This window comes from Hippopotamus amphibius, chromosome 14 (assembly GCF_030028045.1).
Source record: "Hippopotamus amphibius kiboko isolate mHipAmp2 chromosome 14, mHipAmp2.hap2, whole genome shotgun sequence".
Lineage (NCBI taxonomy): Eukaryota > Metazoa > Chordata > Mammalia > Artiodactyla > Hippopotamidae > Hippopotamus > Hippopotamus amphibius.
This window is the reverse complement of record NC_080199.1, coordinates 62,307,046-62,329,719: the sequence shown is the minus strand read 5'-3', so window position 1 is coordinate 62,329,719 and position 22,674 is coordinate 62,307,046. Positions and strand designations below refer to the sequence as shown.

General features: G+C 38.0%; 1 protein-coding gene across 12 annotated transcripts in view; it reads left to right on the top strand.

Annotated features, from left to right (window-relative positions):
• The window catches only part of CAB39L (calcium binding protein 39 like), a 104,058-nt gene extending 81,645 nt beyond the window's left edge, over positions 1 to 22,413 (top strand). For 7 of the 12 annotated variants that reach the window (XM_057707326.1, XM_057707320.1, XM_057707327.1 and 4 more), the window contains 3 exons: positions 3,432 to 3,497; positions 9,734 to 9,877; positions 19,116 to 22,411. In XM_057707326.1, coding sequence (XP_057563309.1) covers positions 3,432 to 3,497; positions 9,734 to 9,877; positions 19,116 to 19,295 — 390 coding nt within the window. In that variant the 3' untranslated portion in view covers positions 19,296 to 22,411. Of the gene's footprint in view, positions 1 to 3,431; positions 3,498 to 9,733; positions 9,878 to 19,115 lie in introns of all 12 variants that reach the window. The other 5 variants (XM_057707328.1, XM_057707330.1, XM_057707322.1 and 2 more) reach the window with 2 other exon arrangements.
• The last annotated feature ends 261 nt before the right edge of the window (positions 22,414 to 22,674 follow it).

Genomic DNA, 22,674 nt, shown 5'->3' with positions numbered 1-22,674 from the left:
ATCTCTTTCTGTTGTGCTCTGGAGCTCCAGGAAACAACTAGTACCTGCTCACTTTGATCTTGACTTAAGAGCATCCATGTTGCCCTTAAGAGGCAGTAGGTAACCCCAAAAGGAAGAGCACCCCACTCATACTAAAATAAATCATTTTACTTGGTTGATAACTAATTTTACTTACTTACCAAAATACATATCTGTCTTCCAGCTCCCTTCTCTAAGGGTGAATCTGTCTCATCTTTTTCATAATCAGATATAATTGTTACTGACCAAACTCACCCAGCATGCAGCAAAGCCAGTCTACTGATACAGGGTTGTGGTGAAGGAAAGTTCAGCATTTATTGCAAGGCCAAGCAAGAAGTGTGGGGCAGCTAATGCTCAAAAGATCCAAATCCCTAAGGGTTTTCAGGGAAGGAATTTTAAAGGCAACGCTGGGGGTCAGGGTTGCAGGGTGCCTCGTCAGCTCCTGGACAGTCTTCTGACTGGTTGGTGGTGAGGTGACAGGGTGATGTTTCAGGGGTTAACATCAGCAACCTTTCGGTTCCAACCAGTGTGGGGTCTACGTGCTTGTGGTCACTATGTGGTTAACTTCTTCTGTCTGGTGGGGGCTTCAGTATCTGCAAAACAACTCAAGGATATGGCTCAGGACATTATCTGTAGACCTTGAGGAGGAACTAAAGATCCTTAACTTTGTTTTATGGCTAAACTATTATTATTTTGTCTTGCTGACTGTTTTTCTTTGTTTCTGCATTTTCACACTTCTGTGATTAAATTTGGTCTTGGAGCTCGGGCAGGGCCTAGGAGGCTAAAACTCTTCTACAAACAAGAAGTGAAGGACTCAGGAGGGTATGTCCCTGGGAAGGCCCCTCAGGGCCCTGCTTGGTTTCATAATTTGACTCTTCTAGGAAGCTTTCCCTTTCTCCCCGCCAACCCAGCCCCTCTCCCTCTCTCCCCCCTCCGCCTCCTCCCTCCCTTTTTCCCTTGCTCCCTGTCTCTCACACGTTTTCCACATTGTATTATTATTATGTATCTTTATATCTTAAGCTGGTTCTTAAGCTCCCCTGGAGGCAGGAACCTTATCTGTGGAACACAGGGGTTCAGAATACAGTATAGACTTTAGTGTCCATTTGCTTTGCCTCAGGATCCTGCTCTACCTCTTACTAATTATATGATCCTGGACAAGTTGCTGCACCTACCAAAAATGAAGATATTAATAATACCAATTCATAAGGTTGTTGTAGGAATTTGACAAGATTTGAAGTTTTTAGGATAGTATCATGAATTAATTTTTATCATTATTACTTACATTCCTAATACCTAACTCAGTGCCATACATTTGGTGGTGTTAAATGAGTATTGAATGAATAGACCCACCCAAGAGCTGCTATACTTTTGCTAAGTGTATCAGCAATAGAAATAGCATAATTAAAGTGGAACATAGCATGAACCTAGAAGCAAAACCTTATGTTTTGTTCCAGTATTAGTTTAACTGCTCTAGACCAGTACTGTCCAGTTGAAATATAATGCAAGCCACTATGTAATTTAAAATTTTCTAGTTAGCCACACAAAAAGATAAAAGGAAACAGATGACTCTGGGAAGATATGAAACACCCTGTCAGTATCCTGTCTTCAGCACATCCAAATCACAGAAATTAAACTATGGCTTTTTTATTCATAAATTGTTTGTTGGTCTTCCTTTGATTTGAGATTAAGAATTATCAATATAATCGTGAACTCGAAAGTGATTTTCATATCCTGAAATTATCAAGAGAATACTGATGGGATCCACTGGAGAACTTTGATCAAAGTGTAAAACATGGAGGGAGAAAAAGATTATTGCCAGAGGCATCCAAAAGCTTCAAGACTAAAGGAAAATCACACATTTTTGAAGTTAGGAAATGAATTGTTATTATAGTTTGGTTGTTCGGTAACTGTAGATGCTGGATGGAATGTTAAAGACTCATTAGATGTTAAGTTTATAACAAGTGAAAATAAAGAGGGCAAAGATAGCTTATAACAAAACCTGTGGTATTGACTGCTAATCTTTTCTATAGATAAACATGTTCTGCAGTTTGCATTCAGGGATAATAAGCAACACTTAAGAGACCATAAACTCATTCTCTTTGACCCATATTTACCTAAATTTGTCTCTGTATCTATAGTCACTTCTTGTGTAACTTAGTAGTTTCACAGACACCAAGCCTGCTGCCGTGACGTGAACATTAGCTTTGAGAACTCACGCTCCCTAAACATTTCACACTTCCTGAGTTACCTATTTCTTTAGCAGTAAACCTGAAGCTGGAGAACATGATATATGACCTAAAATAATGAAACTAGTAGCTCGGGGAGTCAATAATACCTTATATGCACATATTTGCATTTTATAGTTACAATTAAAATTTATCACAACGTTTTTCTGATAGATTTAGTAAAAAGCCCTGCTTGTGTTCCATGACAGTTAGAATAGATAATAAGTCCTTTGTGTAAAATTATAATTACTGCAACTTTAATGTGAGATACAGGCTTTTGTTTTTACTTTTCACTTTCCTAATTCTCTATCAGGAATTGTCATCAGTGTGCACAGCTCGCTCTTGCCACACACATGCACACGCACCTGCCAGTTGGCACTCTGAGGACCAGGACCCTTTCCGCCCTCCTCAGCCCCTGAACTCTTTTGCCTTCCGTTCTCTGCCAGGCTTGCTCCTCCCACCTAAGTGGTCTATGAGTGTGTCTTGTGTGGTGGGAGATTGACACGGAGCTTCCCTAGCTGTTGGCACTCTGTGTTCAACCCAAGGGCCTGGGCAGCGATTGACAACCAATCACATTAGGAAACAGGCCCCAGTCCCCCAGCTTCTAGGGAGAGTGGAAGTACTCCAGAGAGGCTAGTTGAGGTTAACATGGCCATCCTGTGGCCGAAGTAGCCCTATTCCTCTACCTGTTCATGCTGTGAATTTGACAGTTTGATTCTTTATGAGTTGCTCAGTGTATTTAATCTTTTCTCAAATTATTCATAGACTAATAGCTGCCAGCAAGACTGCATAAAACAGATTTCTTTAAAGTGGCATAAAATGAGTAATCCTGCAGCTCATGAGATGAGTTAATAGATGTTTTATTCAAGGTGATTTATTGGGAGGGCTCAATTACTCCATTTTCTACTCAGTTTCTAATTTGCAGAACTAAAATAAAACAAAGAGAAGCATGTCTCTGGTACCACTTGACTCCTTGTCCTCCAGTGTCTCTCCGTGTAAATGAGGATGGTGACGTGGGGAAACCTCCCCATGGACAGTGGTGATCAGTCCAGGGATACAAAGCACAGCAGCTGAGCTGGGCTGGACTAAAAGGTTGGGGATTTACTTCTGAAGAAAGAGAGCAAGCAGACTTAATGCAGAGAAATCACTGCTGGGTTTACACTCTAATATTTCTTTTGTTTTCATTAGATTTTTGAAGACTATGAGAAATTGCTTCAGTCCGAGAATTATGTGACTAAGAGACAATCTTTAAAGGTACTATCAAATTTCTTTAAGTTAGAGTCTCCAGAAGTTGATATTCTTGTTAGTAAATGACTGGTTTTATGGTGGACAAGTAGGGACTTCCCTGGTGGTCCAGTGGTTAGGACTCTGTGCTTCCACTGCAGGGGGCACGGGTTCCATCCCTGGTCGGGAAACGCGGATTCCACAAGCCATGCAGCAGAGCCCAAAAAAAAAAAAAAAGAAAGAAAGAAATAGTGTGGATAAGTAAATACAGAAAAATTACTCTCTTTTTTTTGTAACTTGGAAATAACAATATAAGTAATAAGTACAGGATAAGTACAGGATGAGGGGTATGTGTTTATGTGTATGTAACTAAACGGCATTTGTGATTTGAGATTCTATTTTCTATGAAATGACTGTGGAAACGCCTCTCTCCCTCATCAGATAGAGACCCGGCAGAGTTGGGCCACATCTGCTGTGAGTGGCCTTCCCTCCCTCAGTGAAAAGGTGCCTGGAAGTAGCCATTTGGCCAAGAGGAGGTGGTACAGTTCCTGAGGGAGTGGGACATTGGCTAGAGCTGCATCTCTGCCCTTCAGATGCTACTCAGATATTCAAAAGAATGTTTTTGGCAGATAATAATTCACTATTTTTTGTCAAGCAATTTGTATGATGCTTAAGCTTACTAAATATTATTTTATATTATTATATTAATATTTTATATGTTGATTTTTACATGTTAGGATGATGACATTATAGAACATTATAGAAGAATAGACACAAGGACAGTCAAATCAGGAAAACTTATCTGTGTTACAGAGGTAGCCACCCTGGCAGGGAGTGGAAATTGGAACAGTAAACAGAGGTCCTCTGAAGGACCAACGTATAGCTAATTGCTCATAAATTTTCCATGTCCTTTCTCTTTTCAGTGGGAATTTGTCAGATACTGGACCAAAGTAGATAGGTTGATGTGAACTAAGGTGATTGAACCAAATTGAGATCAAGAAAGCTGAGGATCACGGACTTTAGAATTTATCCTTGTGCCATTTTCCTCAGTGATGAGAACTTGTGACAGATATTTTCCTGTGATTGACTGTCTCTAGGGCTTTAGGCAGACTTATAAAGCTGACGGTTTTTTACCCAGACATCTTCCTCCTTGGCCTTCTTCCTGCTTTTCTTTCCTGCTGTCCTGTCATCACCTCCTACCCATGTGCCCATTGCCCTCATTCTCTTCTCAGGATGTCTTCAATCCCACCTGGTCCTGTTCCCTTGTTTACATTTGTAAAATGGTTAGAGCAGAGCCTACCACATGGTGAGACCTGGATATATTTGCTAAGGAAAATTGAAATAAATTTCATTAATAAATATTCTTCGTCAGCCTTCCAGAGTTCAGTCTCTGGAAGGCACTGATCTAGTCTAAACAAATAATTGGACTAGGGTATAACTTAGACTTTTTCTTGCCAGGATGCATTTGCATTTAAAAATCGAAGCCTGTTAACCCAGTAGATATATGATTAGTACAACACGTAATACACATTTGGTGGATAGCAAAGGGGAGCGAGAAAGACTCATTTCTCTCCACTGTCCACCACCACCCAGCTCTCCACCATCCAGCCTCTCTTCCTCTTTTCACGTAGTTCTCCAGCTGGAGACCTCAGTGCTATTCCCAGTGACACTAGCAAAGAGCATCTGACTTTGTACAGTATTTGGCATAGAAAGTCTCCTTTAAACTCTCCCTTTTCAAACTGATTGTTTCCCACTTATTTACAGATGCCCCAGCCCACTCATAAGGCCTCTTTGTTTTTTATTAATCCACCCACACATACCACATGAGCTGCTATTCCTGCCTAAAATTCTTTACAGTTGACTGTCTCACAAATATTTGATTTACAGTGTGGTAAAACCTAGCACTGCTTAGACAGTGAAAGGCTCTAATAAAAGGTAAATAAAGCATATTAAGAATGCAAAAATTGCTAAAATCGTTACTGAAGAGTTGGCCGTTTTTGAATGCTAGATTATAGGCAGAGATGTTGCTAAGATGGTCTTGTATCACTCTCTTCAAGAAAAGAGCTCCTTAAACATTGTTTGCTCTTTTCTTCAACAGAAGAACATTGTTCTGGAGAGCTCTGCTGTGTGCTGTTGGGTTTTCCTTTGTGGAATTAGATCTGTGATAGCAGTATGTTCTGTTTGGTCTGGATTCTGTGATATTTTGCACATAGACGTTTAACAATTTTGGAAAAGATAGGTTAGATAATTGTAACAGTGTATTTACTTACAGTACTCTGTAAGAGACTGTCTGAAAACTAGGCTATTTTCTGATTCCAAAGTAGTTGCTACCTGCTGCCTTTTGTTAATCATATTCTAAATTTTTCTGAGCTATCTTGAAGTGCTTAGGTTCCTGGTGTCAGCAAAAAATAATTAACAGAGAAATTCCTTTCACTCATGTGACACAGCTTAGGAATTTATTTCTTATCTTCTTCGGAGGCCTGGTATTTAATTACTAGCAAGAAATTATAATTCAAAAGAAGCTTGGTGGAATTTTCATTTTGGGGAGGGCTCTGGTCAATACCATTAAAACACAAAGTTTTTTAAAAACTCATTATTTCTACTTATTGTACATGGTTTCACTGTGTACTGTGAAGCCTATAACATGAAATTTAAAGAAGTAAAAATACGAATTTTTTTCCATTTGCTTAGTACAGTATTGCTTTATAATGCTTTGTATTATTATGAAATGCAGCATCTTTTCACTGTCAGTATTAATTAATAGATTAATATTTAATGGCTAGAAGTGTCAATGTTGTTGGCCAAATGATCTAACACAACTGATTATTTCGAAAAAGTAGTGAAATTGTATAAGCAGAGGATAGATTGGATAGAGTTTATATATAGGCATCCCCATGTAATAAGAATTGAAGTGACAATCTGAATTTAACTCATAAATGTCACTTCAACAAATATTTATTGAATGTGTATGTATGTACAAATTTTAAATTTTTTAAATGAAATTTCTCTGTTGCTGAAAGACCTTTTGATGTGTGTATGATATATATGTATATATTATATATGTTATATTTTAAATAAATATATATCTACATATAATCTATATTTACATAGAAGCTGTATATATACATGTGTGTATATGTGTATCTATATCTATATCTAAATCTGCATATATATCTTTAGAAGCTTCTTGTCAGCTTTACAACCCAGAATATTTGTTTTTGAGAGTCCAGGAGCCATTCTTCTGGAATGTAAACATCTAGGAAGATAGCACTCCTGCCTCTCCATCACAGGAGAATTTAACCTTGGTGCTTCTCTCCAAGCTGTAACCATTTGCTTGTCAGAGAGATAAGAGGAGTTTTATTATTCTCTTCATTAGTTGGATAAAGGCAATTAGGTAAAACAAATGGCTACTTCAGTGGCCAGGTGAGTTCAGGGTGAGCTATGAAAGGGTGCACAGCAAAGGGCGCTGTCGGGTCCTCTTATAGGGAACCGGTTATCTTTCATCTTGAGAGTTTATGTATGTACTGGATTGTAGCTGCTTGGCTGTATAAATAAGGTAGAATTTTATGCCTTTGTGATACCTTTTTTGTAGGTTACCTACAGTATTGTGCTCTGGATATGCTTATTCAATGATAAAACTACTTTGTTTTCTACACTTTGTGGAGAGGATTCTGTATTGCTTGGACTTTATTTCCCCAACAATATCCATACACCTCACACAGTTAGGTTGTAAGAGATACAAACACTAGCAGGATTTGACATGTGCCCTTATGGAGCTTATATTCTAAATAAGCTCACAAGTAACTCTGTACTGCAAGGCAAAGTGAGTACAATTAGGAAAAAACAAAGAACACAGAGGCAGGAGAGGAGATTCAGCTGAGGAGAAAAGTTGAACTATAGAAACAGAAGGTAGAATGGTTGTTATGTGGCAAGGGGCAGAGGGATGGGAGATGTTGGGCAAAGGGTACAAGCTTTCAGTTATATGATGAATAAATTCTAAAGATCTAACGTACAGCATGGTGACTATAGTTAATAACACTGTATTGTATACTTGAAAGTTGCTGAGAGTAGTTCTTAAGCATTCTCACCACAAAAAAGAAAATGGTAACTACATGAGGTGATAGATGTGTTAATTAAATTGATTGTGGTAAATATTTCACAGTGTATACACATATCAAATCTTCATGATATACACTTTAAATGTACACAATTTTGTCAAGTATTTACCTCAGTAAAGCTGGGGAAAATTTGGAGCAAAAATAAGTGAGGGAGAGGTGGAAAGGATGCAGTAGTCATTGCAGTCACAGTGGGCTTTTAATGCCAGAGTAAGGAGTTTAATTTTTATACCAAATCCAAAGGAATCTAGAGATTTGTTTGGTTATTCATTCATGTTATAAGTGGCATTAGTAACGTGAATAGGGCTGATCATCAGGAAGATTCATTTGGCATAGTGTGCAGAATGGGTTGGATTGGGTGAAGACTGAAGAAGAAACCATTGCATGTGCTGTTGCAGTAGTCCAGATGGAAGGTAGAAAGGTCTGAATGAGTAAACATGGAATGAAGGATGTTTGAGACATTTAAAAACAGGAAATTGGCAAATCTTAGTTGTAGATTTGATGTGAGGAGCAAGGAAAGGAAAGGAGCTGAAGGTTTCAGCTCTCTACCCTAGAGGACTAGCAGATCATGATGCCATTAACAAGGAGAGGAAAGGGAATTGGTTGTAGAGATGTTAAGTGTGATAGGCCAGTTAAGTGTTCAACGAGGTTTACGTGGAGGGTGGGGTGGAGTTAAAAATGTGGGTATAGAGTTTAGGAAGGAAAGTAAAATGGAAATGTAAAACAGATTTGGGATACATCTTTCTGGATGTTATAGTTGAAGCCATGGGCATCGATGAGATTGTTGGAAGATAAAGAGATAAAATACTTCCTGGAAAATCCCTGCATTTATAGTGCCGAAGGGGAAAGGGAGTCAGTAACAGGCAGCAAAGGAACTCACTTCAAGTGGTAAGAAAAGAGAAGAATGCAGTGGCCTTGAAACCAAGAACAAAGGAAGTTTCCAGGAGAGTATCCAGTTAGCTTTAGATGCTGAGGAGAGATTAAGAAAGATGAAGATACATAATTACTATTCCATATGTATGAGACTGGTGACCAACGAACATCCAACACTGGCCATCGGTAAGTATTTCATATGTAAAATTATGTAAAGGGTACATTTCAGCCACCTGGTTGCTGAATCTTTAGGGATTGCTACCACTACAGTGAGAATAAAAGTTCAGCTATATGCTGCTAGAGGGTCTTCAACTGTTCTCACTTTTGGTATTTTTATTTTGTTTTGCAGTGTCTTAGTCTGTTTGGGCTGCTATAACAAAAATATCATAGACTAGGTAGCTTAAACAACAAACATTTGTTTCTCACATTTCTGGATACTGGCAAGTCTGAAATCAAGGTGCCAGCAGCAAGGGAGCTTTCCGGAGTCTCTTTTATAAGAGCACCAAACCCATTCATTATGGCTCCACCCTCATGTCCCGTTCACCTTCCAAAGGCCCCACCTCCTAGTACCATTACATTGGGGATTAGGATTTCAACATACAGATTTAGAGGGACATAAACATTCAGTTCATAACATGGAGTAGTGCTGCATTTTAGGAATTATTAATTTGTCACCAGGAAATGTTTTGCTTTACTTTTTTATAAAAACTTGCTGCATATATTAAATTTCATATGAATTCAGGATCAGTGATTTTTTTTCTGGCTCTATATCAGGTTTTGTAATAAAATTTAGGGAAAAGGTTGAGTCACAATATAACCTGTTTTTCCAGTAAGCTACTAGAGTATATTTATTCAGCTAAGGGAGGTATAATTGTAGAGTCAATTTTGTTATTCTTATCCTACCTCAATGCCTAAGGAGCAATACATTACTGGGAAGCACATTAAAGTAAGGGGTGAAAATAATAAATTCATTTCTGGCTAGCTCTTAACGAGAGCTGCAGAGAGAGCTTTTTTAAGCTGTAGCAATGACTGGCTTAAAAAAAAATCAGAAATGCATTAAGCACTGACTTTAGCAAAACTGTATGAAAAGTTTAAGAATAATAATAACTACAGCTTCCATGCCTGTGCTTTAAGATGCACTTAAGGACTCTGAATTTTTTTTCATGTCAACATTTATAACTCACATTTATATTTTGTTTTCCGTTGAGAAGAAGTGGGATAGATTTTGAATAAGATGACTCTCAAACAGATTCTACTTTGATTTTGTGTCTTTTGTAGCTGCTAGGTGAACTGATTCTGGACCGGCACAACTTTGCCATCATGACAAAGTACATCAGCAAGCCAGAGAACCTCAAACTGATGATGAACCTCCTCCGGGATAAAAGTCCCAACATCCAGTTTGAAGCCTTTCATGTCTTTAAGGTAAAGTGCAAGCTGCAGAAATAATGTGGGCATTTGTTTTCCAGTCTCAAATGGCAAACTCCCTACTTTGTACCCTCCTTTAATACTCGAGAGAAAATTAAATAGGCTTTCTGTTTTGCATGACTTAGATGAAATTTTAGAGTTATTTTAATGAATGCCCATTTGTTTCTAAAAGATTTGCTACCTAATCCATATTTTGAAATATTTTCATTTTTTTTCACTGAGAAAATAGGTAGATAACTGTTTTCCAAAAATTACTAAAATAATCAGTGATTGAGTTAAAGTCCAAGCCTAGAATATTAGAATTTGAATGATTTGCTTTTTCCTTTTGTTTCTTTCTTTTTTAAAAATTAATTCATTAATTAATTTTTTAATTTGTTGTCTGTGCTGGGTCGTTGTTGCTGCATGTGGGCTTCCTCTAGTTGTGGCAAGGGGGTTACTCTTCATTGCTTATGGTGCACGGGCTTCTCATTGGGGTGACTTCTCGTGTTGCAAAGTACGGGCTGTTGGTTCACAGGCTTCAGTAGTTGTGGCCCACGGGCAGTAGTTGTGGCTCCACAGCATGTGGGATCTTCCCGGAACAGGGATCTAACCAGTGTCCCCTGCATTGGCAGGCGGATTCTTAACCACTGCGCCACCAGGGAAGTCCCTTAAGTGTTTCTTTGAACTTTAAATGAAACCTAAAGAAACACTGAGTACTACTCACTTTTATTACTTGCTTAAAAATATTTTAATGCTTTTCGGAAGAAAAGTAGTCTGTATAACACCTACTTTTTCTTTCTAATATCTTTTCTTTAATGTAAGAATAGTAAAAACATCTCCTAGAAACTTTAAACAGTGAATTTATTTAAAGGTTAAGGTAGGTGGGAGAAATCTAATCTATAATCCAATACTGCCAACTTAACTATTGTAACAATATTAGTAAATTTTATTTTCCTGTGCACATATTTGAAGGTTTTTTGTGCAGTTGTATTCACATTGTACACAAAATTGATACACTAATTTTATCACTTAATGCTATACCATAAGTGAACACTAATTCACTGTTGTTATAAATGGTTTTTTAAAAAAGCCAGTAGTTTTATTGGCATCACAGTTTTTCGTTGGGTATATTTACTCTAGTTTACTTAAATATTCCTCTGTCATTTATGTTTTGGTTATTTTCAATTTGTAGCTACAATGAGCATTTTATGTATCCAGCTAATTTTTTCCATATTTAGGATTATTTGCTTAGGATAGATCTCTAGAGTAGAATTAAGGACTCAGAGAGTTCTGGCTTTTTTTTTTTTTCCTTTATAATGTATATTCAGTGATTGAATTTATGTCTATAAATGGGAGACACGGCAGTTTATGAGGTATATAATTGTTGCTTTGAAAGGTAAAAAAATATTTTAGTTCATCTTTCATCCACCAGAGCTTTCTTGTCCAAAAAATCACTAGAGCAATTCAAATCCCAAATTAATTTATAAATTTCATTTAATTACATTCAAAATCCCAGCAGGACTTTTCTTGGAACTTGACAAGCTGACTCTAAAATCTGTAAGGTGGAACTTGGGATGGCTTGGGATTATCTGTGGCAATTTTCAAGGAAAACAAGGTAGGGAAATCCACCCTACCATATATATATATTTTTTTTTAATAAATTTATTTATTTATTTACCTATTTTATTGGCTGTGTTAGGTCTTTTTTGCTGTGCGAGAGCTTTGTTTAGTTGCAGTTAGTGGGGGCTACTCTTCGTTGTGGTGCACGGCTCCTCATTGCCGTGGCTTCTCTTGTTGTGGAGCACGGGCTCTAGGCACGTGGGCTTCAGTAGTTGCAGCACATGGGTTCAATAGTTGTGGCTCACGGGGTCTAAAGCGCAGGCTCAATAGTTGCGGCGCACGGGCTTAGTTGCTCCACAGCATGTGGGATCTTCCTGGAGCAGGGATCAAACCTGTGTCCCCTGCATTGGCAGGCAGATTCTTAACCACCCACCGTGCCACCTAGGAAGCCCCACCCTACCGTATATTAAGACGTATTGTGGATTTATAGTAAATGGAGACAATATTGTATTGGCATAGAGATAGATAAATGGAACAGCAAAACAGAGTAAAAGGCCCAGAAGTAAGCCTGTGCAAATATGAAATTTGATATTTGGTAGTGGAGGGATTATAAATCAATGAAGAAAGGGTTACTGTTTGTAAATGGTTCTATAGTAATGGGTTATTCATATAGAAAACCCTACTATCCACTATATTCAGAAATAAATTCTACGTAAAGATCTACACTTGAAAAGCAAAATTTTTTAATTTTCAAAAGAGAAAATAGGAGACTTTTTATGATATTAGAGAAGAAAGAATTTTTAAAAAGAATTTAAAGTCACAAAACATAATAGAAAATGTTTGACTAGGAAGGGAGGGAATACGGGGATATGTGTATAAAAACAGATGATTGAACTTGGTGTACCCCCAAAAAAATAAAAAAATTTAAAAATAAAATATATATATATATACAATTAAAAAAAAAGAAAAAAGAAAATGTTTGACTACATTAAAATTTAACACTTCTTTTTGAAAAGACATCATAAGCAAACTGAAAAATAGGACAGAATGTGACACATATAACTGACAGATCATTTAGAAAAGACAAACAGTTCAATAGAAAAATAGGCAAAGGATACAAATTGATTTACAGATGAGGAAACCTGATTGGCCAGCAAATAGGTAAAGATGCTTATCTTAGTAGTAACTGTGGAAATGGCCATTAAAATATCAATGAGATATCACTTTACATTTTTCACATTGACAAAAATGTTTGTCTGACAATATCAAATTTTTGGTAAGATTGGAGAGCAGCAGGTCATACATGGTAAATTGGTACAAGCACTTGGGAGAGCAATTTAGCAAAATAAAGTACTGAAAATGTCCATACTCTTCAGTCCTGAAATCTCATTTTCTGGCAATTTCCTAGGGAGAGTCTTGCTCACATGCATAAGGAGTTGTGTACCAAAATGTTTATTGCAACATTGTTTAGCATGTTATAAGATGGAAAAAAAAATGAGTATCTACAGGAGACTGGGAAAATAAGTTGTGATACAGTCACACAATAGCATATAGAAATGGGTTAAAATTAATAGCGTCATATGGGTCAGTGTAGATAAGTAGCAGAAACACTGAGTGGGATAAGCAGATGTTAGGAGGATGTTATTTAAAGCTTAAAAACATGCAAAATGATACTATGTATGGATTCAGATATATGCAGTTATAGTCTAAAAACCTGTATGGGAATGATAAATACCAAATTCAGGATAGCAGTCACCTCAGGGGAGGGGTAGGAAAGAGAATGATATCATGAAGAAGTGTCTAATAGCCTTTAATTATATCTGTCATGTTTTATTTTATTAAAATTCTGAAGGCAAGTTTGGCAAAAATGATAGAGCTGATGGTGGGAACTTGAAATGTGATATGTTATTGCTGTGCTCTTCTCTGTGTTAGAATTATTTCATAAAGAATAAACAAATTGGATGAAACAAAAATAGACTCTTGTAGGACAGGAAAATGCCCGCAGAGTATAAAATGATAGATCCTCTTAAGACCCTTCCCTTTTGACTGAGGAGATTATAGAAGGCTGTGTGTCTTGTCATTCCAGCTTCCACAGAATTTTAGTATATCATCCTAGATGAGAACATGCTTCATATAACTTTGTTCCAAAATGCAGTATTATAGAAGTATTCAGTGAGTGGCAAAATAGAAATAACCTACTTCCATCCTCTGAGATCAGAATTTGAATCATCTCATCATTGGACAGAGTAGGTGCATTTAAAAATAGTTGACCACTTGTTTACTTGTATGTGTATAAACTGGACTTACCCTGGACCCTAACTATGTTCCTTGCACTGAAGTGCAAAGTGAATTGTTTACATGCCAAAAATAATATTTTGTTATTTAGAAAAAGTAACAGCTTTTTCTAGAGTCCTAGAGTTTTTTCACAGTTCTTTACTAATAGTCTTTTTCCCCAAGCACCTTCCATAAGGTACAGAAAATGTGGAACACATAACTAAAAATGTCTTTGCCAGATTATTAGTGGCCAGTTTTCATTAGCTTGCTTAAAAAGTTCAAGGACTTGAATGAGATGCCATTTCATGTTTTCTCTGCTATTGACAAACATGATGGTATGATGGGAAAGGACTGGATGGAGGTCAAGAGACCTCGGTCTTTGTTGTGGCTTGGTTGCCACCAGTGACTTTGGGCAAATCCATCTGGATCTGTTTCCTTACTTGCAAAATGTTAAATTAAAAAAGTTAAATTAAAATTAAAATTCTAATTTTAAGATACTAGGTTCAGGAGATCTTTGTCTCTGTGATCCCGCCTCTTCCAGAGATATGCCCAGTGTGAATTTAGATACCAGCTATGAGCTAATCTCTCTTTCCTTTCCCTGTTAACCTCCTTAATAGCAAAGGACCATGTTGCCACTTTCTACCAAACCATGTAGAGGGTGGGGATGGTCAGTGCCTTTTGGCTCACTTCTCAGAACTGCTGGAACTTGAGGATGGCCACTGCCGAAAATGATCCTGAGTGTACTACTCTGTCACTCAGATCCTAGCAGTTGGCCACAATAGCCATTTCAATGAAAACAAGAAGCTCCACACTAGCTTATTCCAAAAATCCAAAGGCCAGTTTGATAATTCACCTAAAAAAGTATACAGAACAAGAACCATCCTAGTTGAGAATAATTTCCATGCTTTTGAAAAGAATGCAGAATTACAGATTAATTTGGTGAAAGCCTAACCATGAATCACCCACTTCCTCAAGCACCCATTTTTTAGCAGGACAACTATTCCAGTCATGATGTACGAAATCTGAGTCTACTGATGAAGAAAGCAGTTGACCAAGTGAAGTTAGGAGTTGGCTATGAAAGAAAAATTTTTAAGTTACTTTTCTATGTAATTTTGGAATAAATATATAATTTTCTACATAATTTCCACAACTTTGTGCAGTTTGTAGATCGCAAAGACTTGGATTCCAAAATACCAAAGCAGTTGTAATAACAACAATGTCTGTTATTGTAGTCCCAACTGTATCTTAAATGTAAGAAGCTGTAAATGTTGAAAACATATTATTAAGTGAAAAAGCAGGTTACAAACCACTATGTGTAGAATGCAAGCCCAGTTTTGTCTAATTATATTTATATTTAGTTATATGCACAGAAAAAAATGCAGGAAGGATATACACAAAGTATTTACAATGGTTGTCTTTGGGTGGAGGAATTATGTGATTTTCTTTAACTTTCTTCTTTGTGCCTTCTTTTCTCTATTTCCCTAATTTTCCCCATGTGTCACTTTTGTAATCAAAATGATGATAAAGATGGTGACAGTGAGCTGAGGAGGGTTTCAGGAGATTCTAGAGATTTTGAGAGCCTTCTGAGCTTCTGGCCTGCTCTCCTCCTCTCTCACTTCCTGCCCAGGGTTTTATTCCTCCCTGCAGTGCCGTGGGGCCTGGTCTAGTCCTGCTGTGGGCTCACTGCTGCTCATGGATGTCAGCTCACAGAGGCAGGGATCAGGTTCTTCTTCCTTAAAGGAAACAAATTACTTGTCTCTGATCAGTGCCAATATGGTTTGTGTCAAAATATCCTAAATACTGTATTGCTCAGATTTGTATTCATTTGAGGTAGTGAACCTTTAGAATTAAAAGGTCTCATTCTATACTTCCCCGGAATGGAATTTTGCTTTAAGTAACTTCCATGTAACTGTAACAGAAGCCCCAGTTTCAAAGCCAAATACAAAGCATTCCAGGCTTACAGCATGCCTCCCAGACAGTTAGGTTAGCAAACAGCAGACTAGTCTTCCAATAGTTTGTCTAGCACAAATCTCCCTTGGCAAAATAGAATTTGACTGAAATGAATGAATATGTGTGTAGGATATGCATTTTTTAATCTTTCATAAAAAGCATTCAGGTTTAAAATAGAGAACAAAATATTCCTGGTTTTCTGAGCTAAAAATATTTGAGTTGTGGTGGTGATACTTGCCTTTCTCCATAAATCACATTTCTAAGACATGTTGTATAAATTGAGGGAGACAGACAATAAGACCACATTCTGAAAAGAGAAGTCACAGGTAGTTTCATTTGTTTAACTTGTTGGGGGTGGTTTGAAATAGTATTTTTTAAAAAGGGTACAGCAGAGAGAAAACCAAGAAACTCTATACTGGACATGATATTCAAAAGATTTGGTTTAGAAGTGCATTCCTCATTGAATGGTTCATCTCAAGCCTTGATTTCAGTGTCCCAGGTGACCCAAAGGAATTGTGCATTAGGGCATTAGTCACCTCTAACCAGCAACTACCTTTAGAGGCAGCAGAGTTAAGAAGCCATAAAAAATAAGGAAAATTATAAACTTGAAAATAAATTTACCATTTTTTTAGGTCTGTTGTACAGTGTATGGATTCAGTGGAGTTGATCCAGTGATGCCTTGTCTGCAAATTCCACTACATTTCACATTTATTTTTGATTCAGAGAAGCTTAGTTCTATATATTTAATCTTCTAGAAAAAATTTTTTAGGAATAAAGACTGTTGTGGGTTATTGTTGTAATTACCACAAATGCCAGACAGTTTCTAGCTAAAACTTGCCAGCAGCTCACTTGTAAACAGATGATGATCAGAGGAGCCACATGTTTGGCTGCAGTACGTGATTTCCTAACATACTAGGTGTTCTGTAAACATCAGGCATTTTGTGTAACAATGTAAATGAGCCTGGGGTACTTTTTTTTTTTTTAATAAGTAACAATTTTAATTTATGGTAGTAAAGTTCATATAACATAAAATTCACCATGTTAACTATTTTAAAGTGTTTCAGTCTTATGGACTTGCCTATTCTGGATATTTCATATAAATGGAATGATACAATGTGTGGCCTTTTGTGTCCAGTTTCTTCTATTAGCATAATGTTTTTAAGGTTCATCCATGTTGTAGCATGATCAATAGGACTTCATTCCTTTTTATGGCTGAATAATATTCCATTGTAAGGATATATCATAATTTGTTATTCATTCATCAGTTGAAGGACTTCTGGCCATTGTGAATAGTGCTGCTGTGAATATTCATGTACAAGTTTTTGTTTGAACAAATGTTTTCAATTCTTTTGGTATATCCCTAGGAACAGAATTGCTTGGTCTTATGGTAATTCAATGTGCAACTTACTGAGGTACTGCCAAACTGTTTTCCATAGAGCCTGCTCCATTTTACATTCCCACCAGCAATGTACAGGGTTCCAGTTTCTCCATTCCTCACTTGTTATTGTTAGGTTGTTTTTTTTTTTAATTGTAGTTGGCCTAGTCTCATTGTAGTTTTGATTTATGTTTCCCTAACGACCTAATGATGTTGAGCATTTTTTCACATGCTTATTGGCCATTTATGTATCTTCTTTGGAGAAATATCCATTTAAGTCCTTTGCCCCTTTTAATTTTTAAAAAAAATATTCATTTATTTTGGCTGCTCCCAGTGTTAGTTGTGGCACTCAGGATCTTTAGTTGCAACATGCAAACTCTTAGTTGCAGCATGCATGTGGGATCTAGTTCCCCAACCAGGGATCAAACCCAGGCCCCCTGCATTGGGAGCATGGAGTCTTACCAACTGGACCACCAGGGAAGTTCCCCTTTGCCCCTCTTTTAAAAGGGTTGTTTATCTTTTTGTTTTTGCACTGTAAGAGTTCTTTATTCTCAATACTAGACACTGATTATATATATGATTTGCAAATATTTTCTTACATTCTGTATGTCTTTTCACTCTCTTGATAGTGTCCTTTGATACACAAAAGTTTTAAATTTTGATTAAGTTCTGTTTATCCATTTCTTCTTTTGTTGTTGCCCATGCTTTTGATGTCATAGCTAAGAAATCATTGCCAAATCCAAGGTCATGAAGATGTACCCCTATATTTTCCTCTAAAAGTTTTATTAGCTCCTATATTTAGGTCTTTGATCAATTTTTTAAAAAAGAGAGAAAATCTGATTCATGGACTAACTTCTATGTCACCTACACCATGAGCCCTTCCTGTTCCAAACTCAGAAATCTAATGCTATCCCCACCTCCTTTGAACCTCCACAGCTTTTCATTTCCCTCTCATAGGTCCTTACCATCCTGGTGTAGCTTCTCCTTCCTCATACTTGCTGGGTTGGAGGAACCTTGAGGGTTCAACCTTGTAGCTCCCCCTCTCCCCATAACCAATCAATGGCCATAGTGTGTTCAGAGTAGAGCTGTGCACTCTATTGGAGGTCCGGGATGGGGAGGCGGTGGGCAGAGGGGCTGGTGGTGAAGCACTCAGCCCTTCTGAGGAGTGAGGAGTGCAGAACATGAAACCAGAGAGCTGTATAGCAGTTAATACTTTTATGGATATTCTGATCATGTCATCATATATATAGCATCTAACTAGGAAGTGTGTCCTTTGCAAAATATTGTACCAGTCAGCATTATAGTTTTTTAATATGCTTGGGGGTTTGTTTTGTTTTGTTTGCCATGCCTCATGGCATGCAGGATCTTAGTTCCCCGACCAGGAATGGAACCTGTGCTGCCTGCAATGAAAGCACAGTGTCTTAACCACTGGACCTCCAGGGAAGTCACAACATTATAGTTTTGAGCTACTGTGTCCTGTTATAGTTGTTACTGTCTTTTATCGTGCAGCTGACTGATTAGCCCAGGATCATGGTTTCAACTAGGAATGCACATAAGAATCTTTGTGGAACTTTATAAAAATATAAAGAGCCAGACCTCCACCCTAAATCTGCTGCATTGGAGTCTCTGGAAGGTGGGGCCTACGCAGTTATAAATGTTAAAGCTCCACATACATAAGAAAATAATAACATTGGTGACCTCCAGGGAGAGGAGGTGGGGGGGGACTTTTCACATTTGTCTCTTTTGAATTTTGAGCCAGATGAGTATATTAAGTATATTCAATATATTATATATATATTTTATATTCTCTATATATGGTTATATATTTATATATAGGTATATATAAATACATAATATATAATTATAATGATAATTTAAAATATATGATCAATATATAATTTAAATATATTAAATATATTTGTATATTCTATATAGAAAATGAGTATGAATGGGGAATTACTGATTTTCTTCAATAAGGAAGTATAATCTGGGGCTTTCTGTATTTTACTAACACACGCAACAAATGAGACACAGGTGGGATCTGTGTTTTCCCTGATGTGCATTCCTTGTCCTAGGTGTTTGTTTCTCATGTTTCAGGTGTTTGTGGCCAGTCCTCACAAAACACAGCCTATTGTGGAGATTCTACTCAAAAACCAACCCAAACTCATAGAGTTCCTGGGCAGCTTCCAAAAAGAAAGGGCGGATGACGAGCAGTTCACGGATGAGAAGAACTACCTGATGAAACAGATCCGAGACTTGAAGAAAACAGCGCCCTGAAGTGTCACCCAGTTTCCTGCCACAGTCGCTGTCTCATTTGTTCAGTTTGTACAAAAAGTGTCCTTTCAAAAAAAAAAGTAGTCATTTTTGGGAAGGCTTTGGAGGTGCCTGTTTTTTCTCAATTCATTGTTCAGGGTGGATGGAACATAAACGTTTGAATGTAAAGAATTAATTTAGAATAATATATTCATCTTAATTGAGTCTGTGATTATTTAAGTGAAATCAGAACCATTGTATTAGACACTGATAAAAGCAATTTTAACCCTTTCTTGACGAAAGGCAGCAAGGCTATGGGCTTGCAGACCTGAGCCCTCAGTCACCATGAGCCACCAAGTAGTAGGAGCTCAAAGGATGGGTGTCAGTGAGTCCTCAAAGAGGATTAAATTCTCAGAGGAGAACTGGGCATGGGGGCAAGATGCACAAAACTGTTTTGCCCGTCTGCACTTGGCCAAACAAATTTCTTAAGGCACTGAGAAAATAAGGTCCATTGTTTTCAGTCATTACGTATTCTGTCCCATGCCCGTATCTTCTAACTGTAATCATTCATTCCTAACTTCCTAGGGAATTGATGCCCACCCACCTTTCTGCTCACTGCCCCACATTCCACCCCAACGGATCTCCTCAGCATGCCTGACTCATGGCGCGCACGCGCGCGCGCACACACACACACACCCGCTCCAACCAGGTTAGCATGGAACTAACTAAGTACAAACAGGATCAAACAGGATGAACTAACAAGGGTCACCGGCATAGAGGACCCACGGGGTAGGAGCTGCTCACTTGAGAACTTGAAGCAGATGGTTAAGAACCTCATCTCTAGCAACAGTCACTGCTGTTTCATACAGACTTCTGTATGGTTAGTGAATGTTTGGAATATTTCATTCACACTTCTTATGGGAAAAAAGTTTTGTGGTGAAAGTGTATTTTAGAGTAGGAATCATTGCACTGAGATGCCCAGCATGTGCAAAACCATGGGTCCACAGGGTTGCACAGGTCTTTAGACAACTTTTATAAATAAGGGAACATTGCCGTTGGAAGCGCAAATGATTAAATGCATGAAAAAAATCCTCAAAGGACTGACAATTTTTTTACTTTATTTTCTAATAAGCTGTCCTTCTAATTTCACATCAAATTCTTCAGTGAAAAGGTAGAAAAACTATAAAAATATTGGTCTCACATACTTTCTTGTGTACTAGGATGGTTAAAGAATTAGTGTTTTTTTTTTTTTTAAAAAGGCCATGGCTTGTTTTCAGACATCGAGTGTATAAAATGGAATGTTAAAGCTATATTTACAAGACATTAAAGATACAATTGTTAATCTGTATTTTTTTCATAATTCTGTTTCCAAATCATGAGTTATTGCCTTCCATAGGAATCTTCACTTTTTACAACATTGGGTACCGTGTTCTTCAACCAGATGTTTCTCCACCCAGAGAGGGAAAGATCCCTCTCCAGGATCAGTGCCCTTGTAGATTTAGCATCTGAAGAGCCACCTGGCACAGTTTCACCCTCTTGGCTATGTTTTTCTGTGCCCAGCATAGAATCCTGAGGCAGATACTGCGGGGCCTGTGGGACCTTCTTGCAGCAGCTCTGGCCGGTGCCAGACCATCTGATGACCTTCATTCTTCAGTCACTGAGGTCAGATTGTTTTTATAACATTCCCTGACAGTCCAGAGTCTCTTCAAATTTGACTTTTCTGGTTTTATTTGTTTAAAAGAAATGAGTGTAAATATTTTTTTAAAAATAGAAGGTGCAATAATGACCATTGAAAATTTATTTCTTTGCTTAAATACTGTTCCACACGTCATGGGCACGTTTTCAGTTGGAAAGCAAGGCCTTGTTAGAATTCTTTTCTGATAAATAAAACATGTTTTATTTCCTCTGAGCTTGAATTAGCTCTTTCCTAGCAATCTCTTATCCTAGTTTAGTACCTGACAAACAAAACTAGTCTAAAAGGCAGTAAATGAAGTAACTGAGATTTTGCTGTGCTACAAATTTGTAAATTATTAACGTGAAAGAGGGATCAAGAAGCTCACAGTTAAAATATGTTTGCATAAAAGTCACTGTAAATATTGTGAGAATTGAGTTTTGAAAAGGTCATATTTAATAAGCTATTTCAAAAGCACACACTTAAATAAAGACTGACTAAATGAAAAGGTGCCACGTACTCCTTGGTCAGTTTCATTCCTCTCTGCATGTCCCGCCTCTATGTTCTTGTCACTGCTCCAAACAGAGAAAGCCCCAGACGGAGGGCACCCCAGGCGGCCTGGAGACCCCACGCCCTCTTCCCTTGCCCTCAGCTGTCCCATCCCCCCAGTGAGGCTCACTGCCGTTGATCGAGGGCCGCCTGTCAGGCAGCAGAGAGACACGTCACGTTATTGATGCTTCACCACGGCCAGGGTCATACCCATTTTATATCTGAGGAAACTGAGGCTCTGAGCATTTTATCCCAGACAATGTGAACTGGATTTGGGGTACAAACCCATGGTGGCCAAAGGCCAAACTCCTGCTCTTACTCTTTTTTTCATCCTCATGGCTGTGAACAACGGGAGGTCCTGGGGGTCGGGAATTATGTTGTGTCCTCCCCCACTGCTGCCTGGGAGGCTTCTGGGGATGAAGGTCCTAGAACAAAGCCAGGATGGATTGAGATCATAATGTTCTTGGACGAGGCTGTGGCTAAGCCAGGCATCTGCCCAAATGTTGGGATTAGGACCCTGGGAGAAAAGGCCTAGAGGCACACGGCCCTTGAGCAACTGTTCTGCCTGCCAGCCTCTGTGGGTTCTCGTCCGTGGAGGGCCCAGGGGAGCAGTATATGCTAGGGAGGGGCAGCAGGCTTTCCAAAGCCTCTGTCGCCAGCCACGCTGGTTGGTCTGTGTGAGATGCAGCTGCTCTGAGCCTTGGTGCCGTCTGGAAACTACGCAGGACCTGAAAGTGATTGTAATAAAGTGAAGGAAAATGAAATTCAAAAATCACTAGGATTTTCTTAAATATGAAAAGATAGTTGTTTCAAAATAGATTTACAGATCTTTCTAGTCTACTATATTAGAGGAAATTTATAAGATTTATACCGTTTACTTCTTCTTTCTGTTTTATCCAAAAGAATGTTGTACATATGGCATGTACATCTTTTCCTGCATGTTCTTTCATGAAGGTTTTGGCTATTTTAATGAGGGCCCATTGGGGAAAGTGGGGGCTGGGGGGGGTGGGATGAACTGGGAGATTGGGATTGCCATAAATACATCACTAATAAGAAACAAATATCAAATTTTACACTTTAAATGTATGCAGTTTATTGTATGTCAATTATATCTCAATAAAAGTTCTTAAAAAAAAAATGAGGGCCCATCGTTAGATAAAGGCTGGAAACAAGGAGAGACCT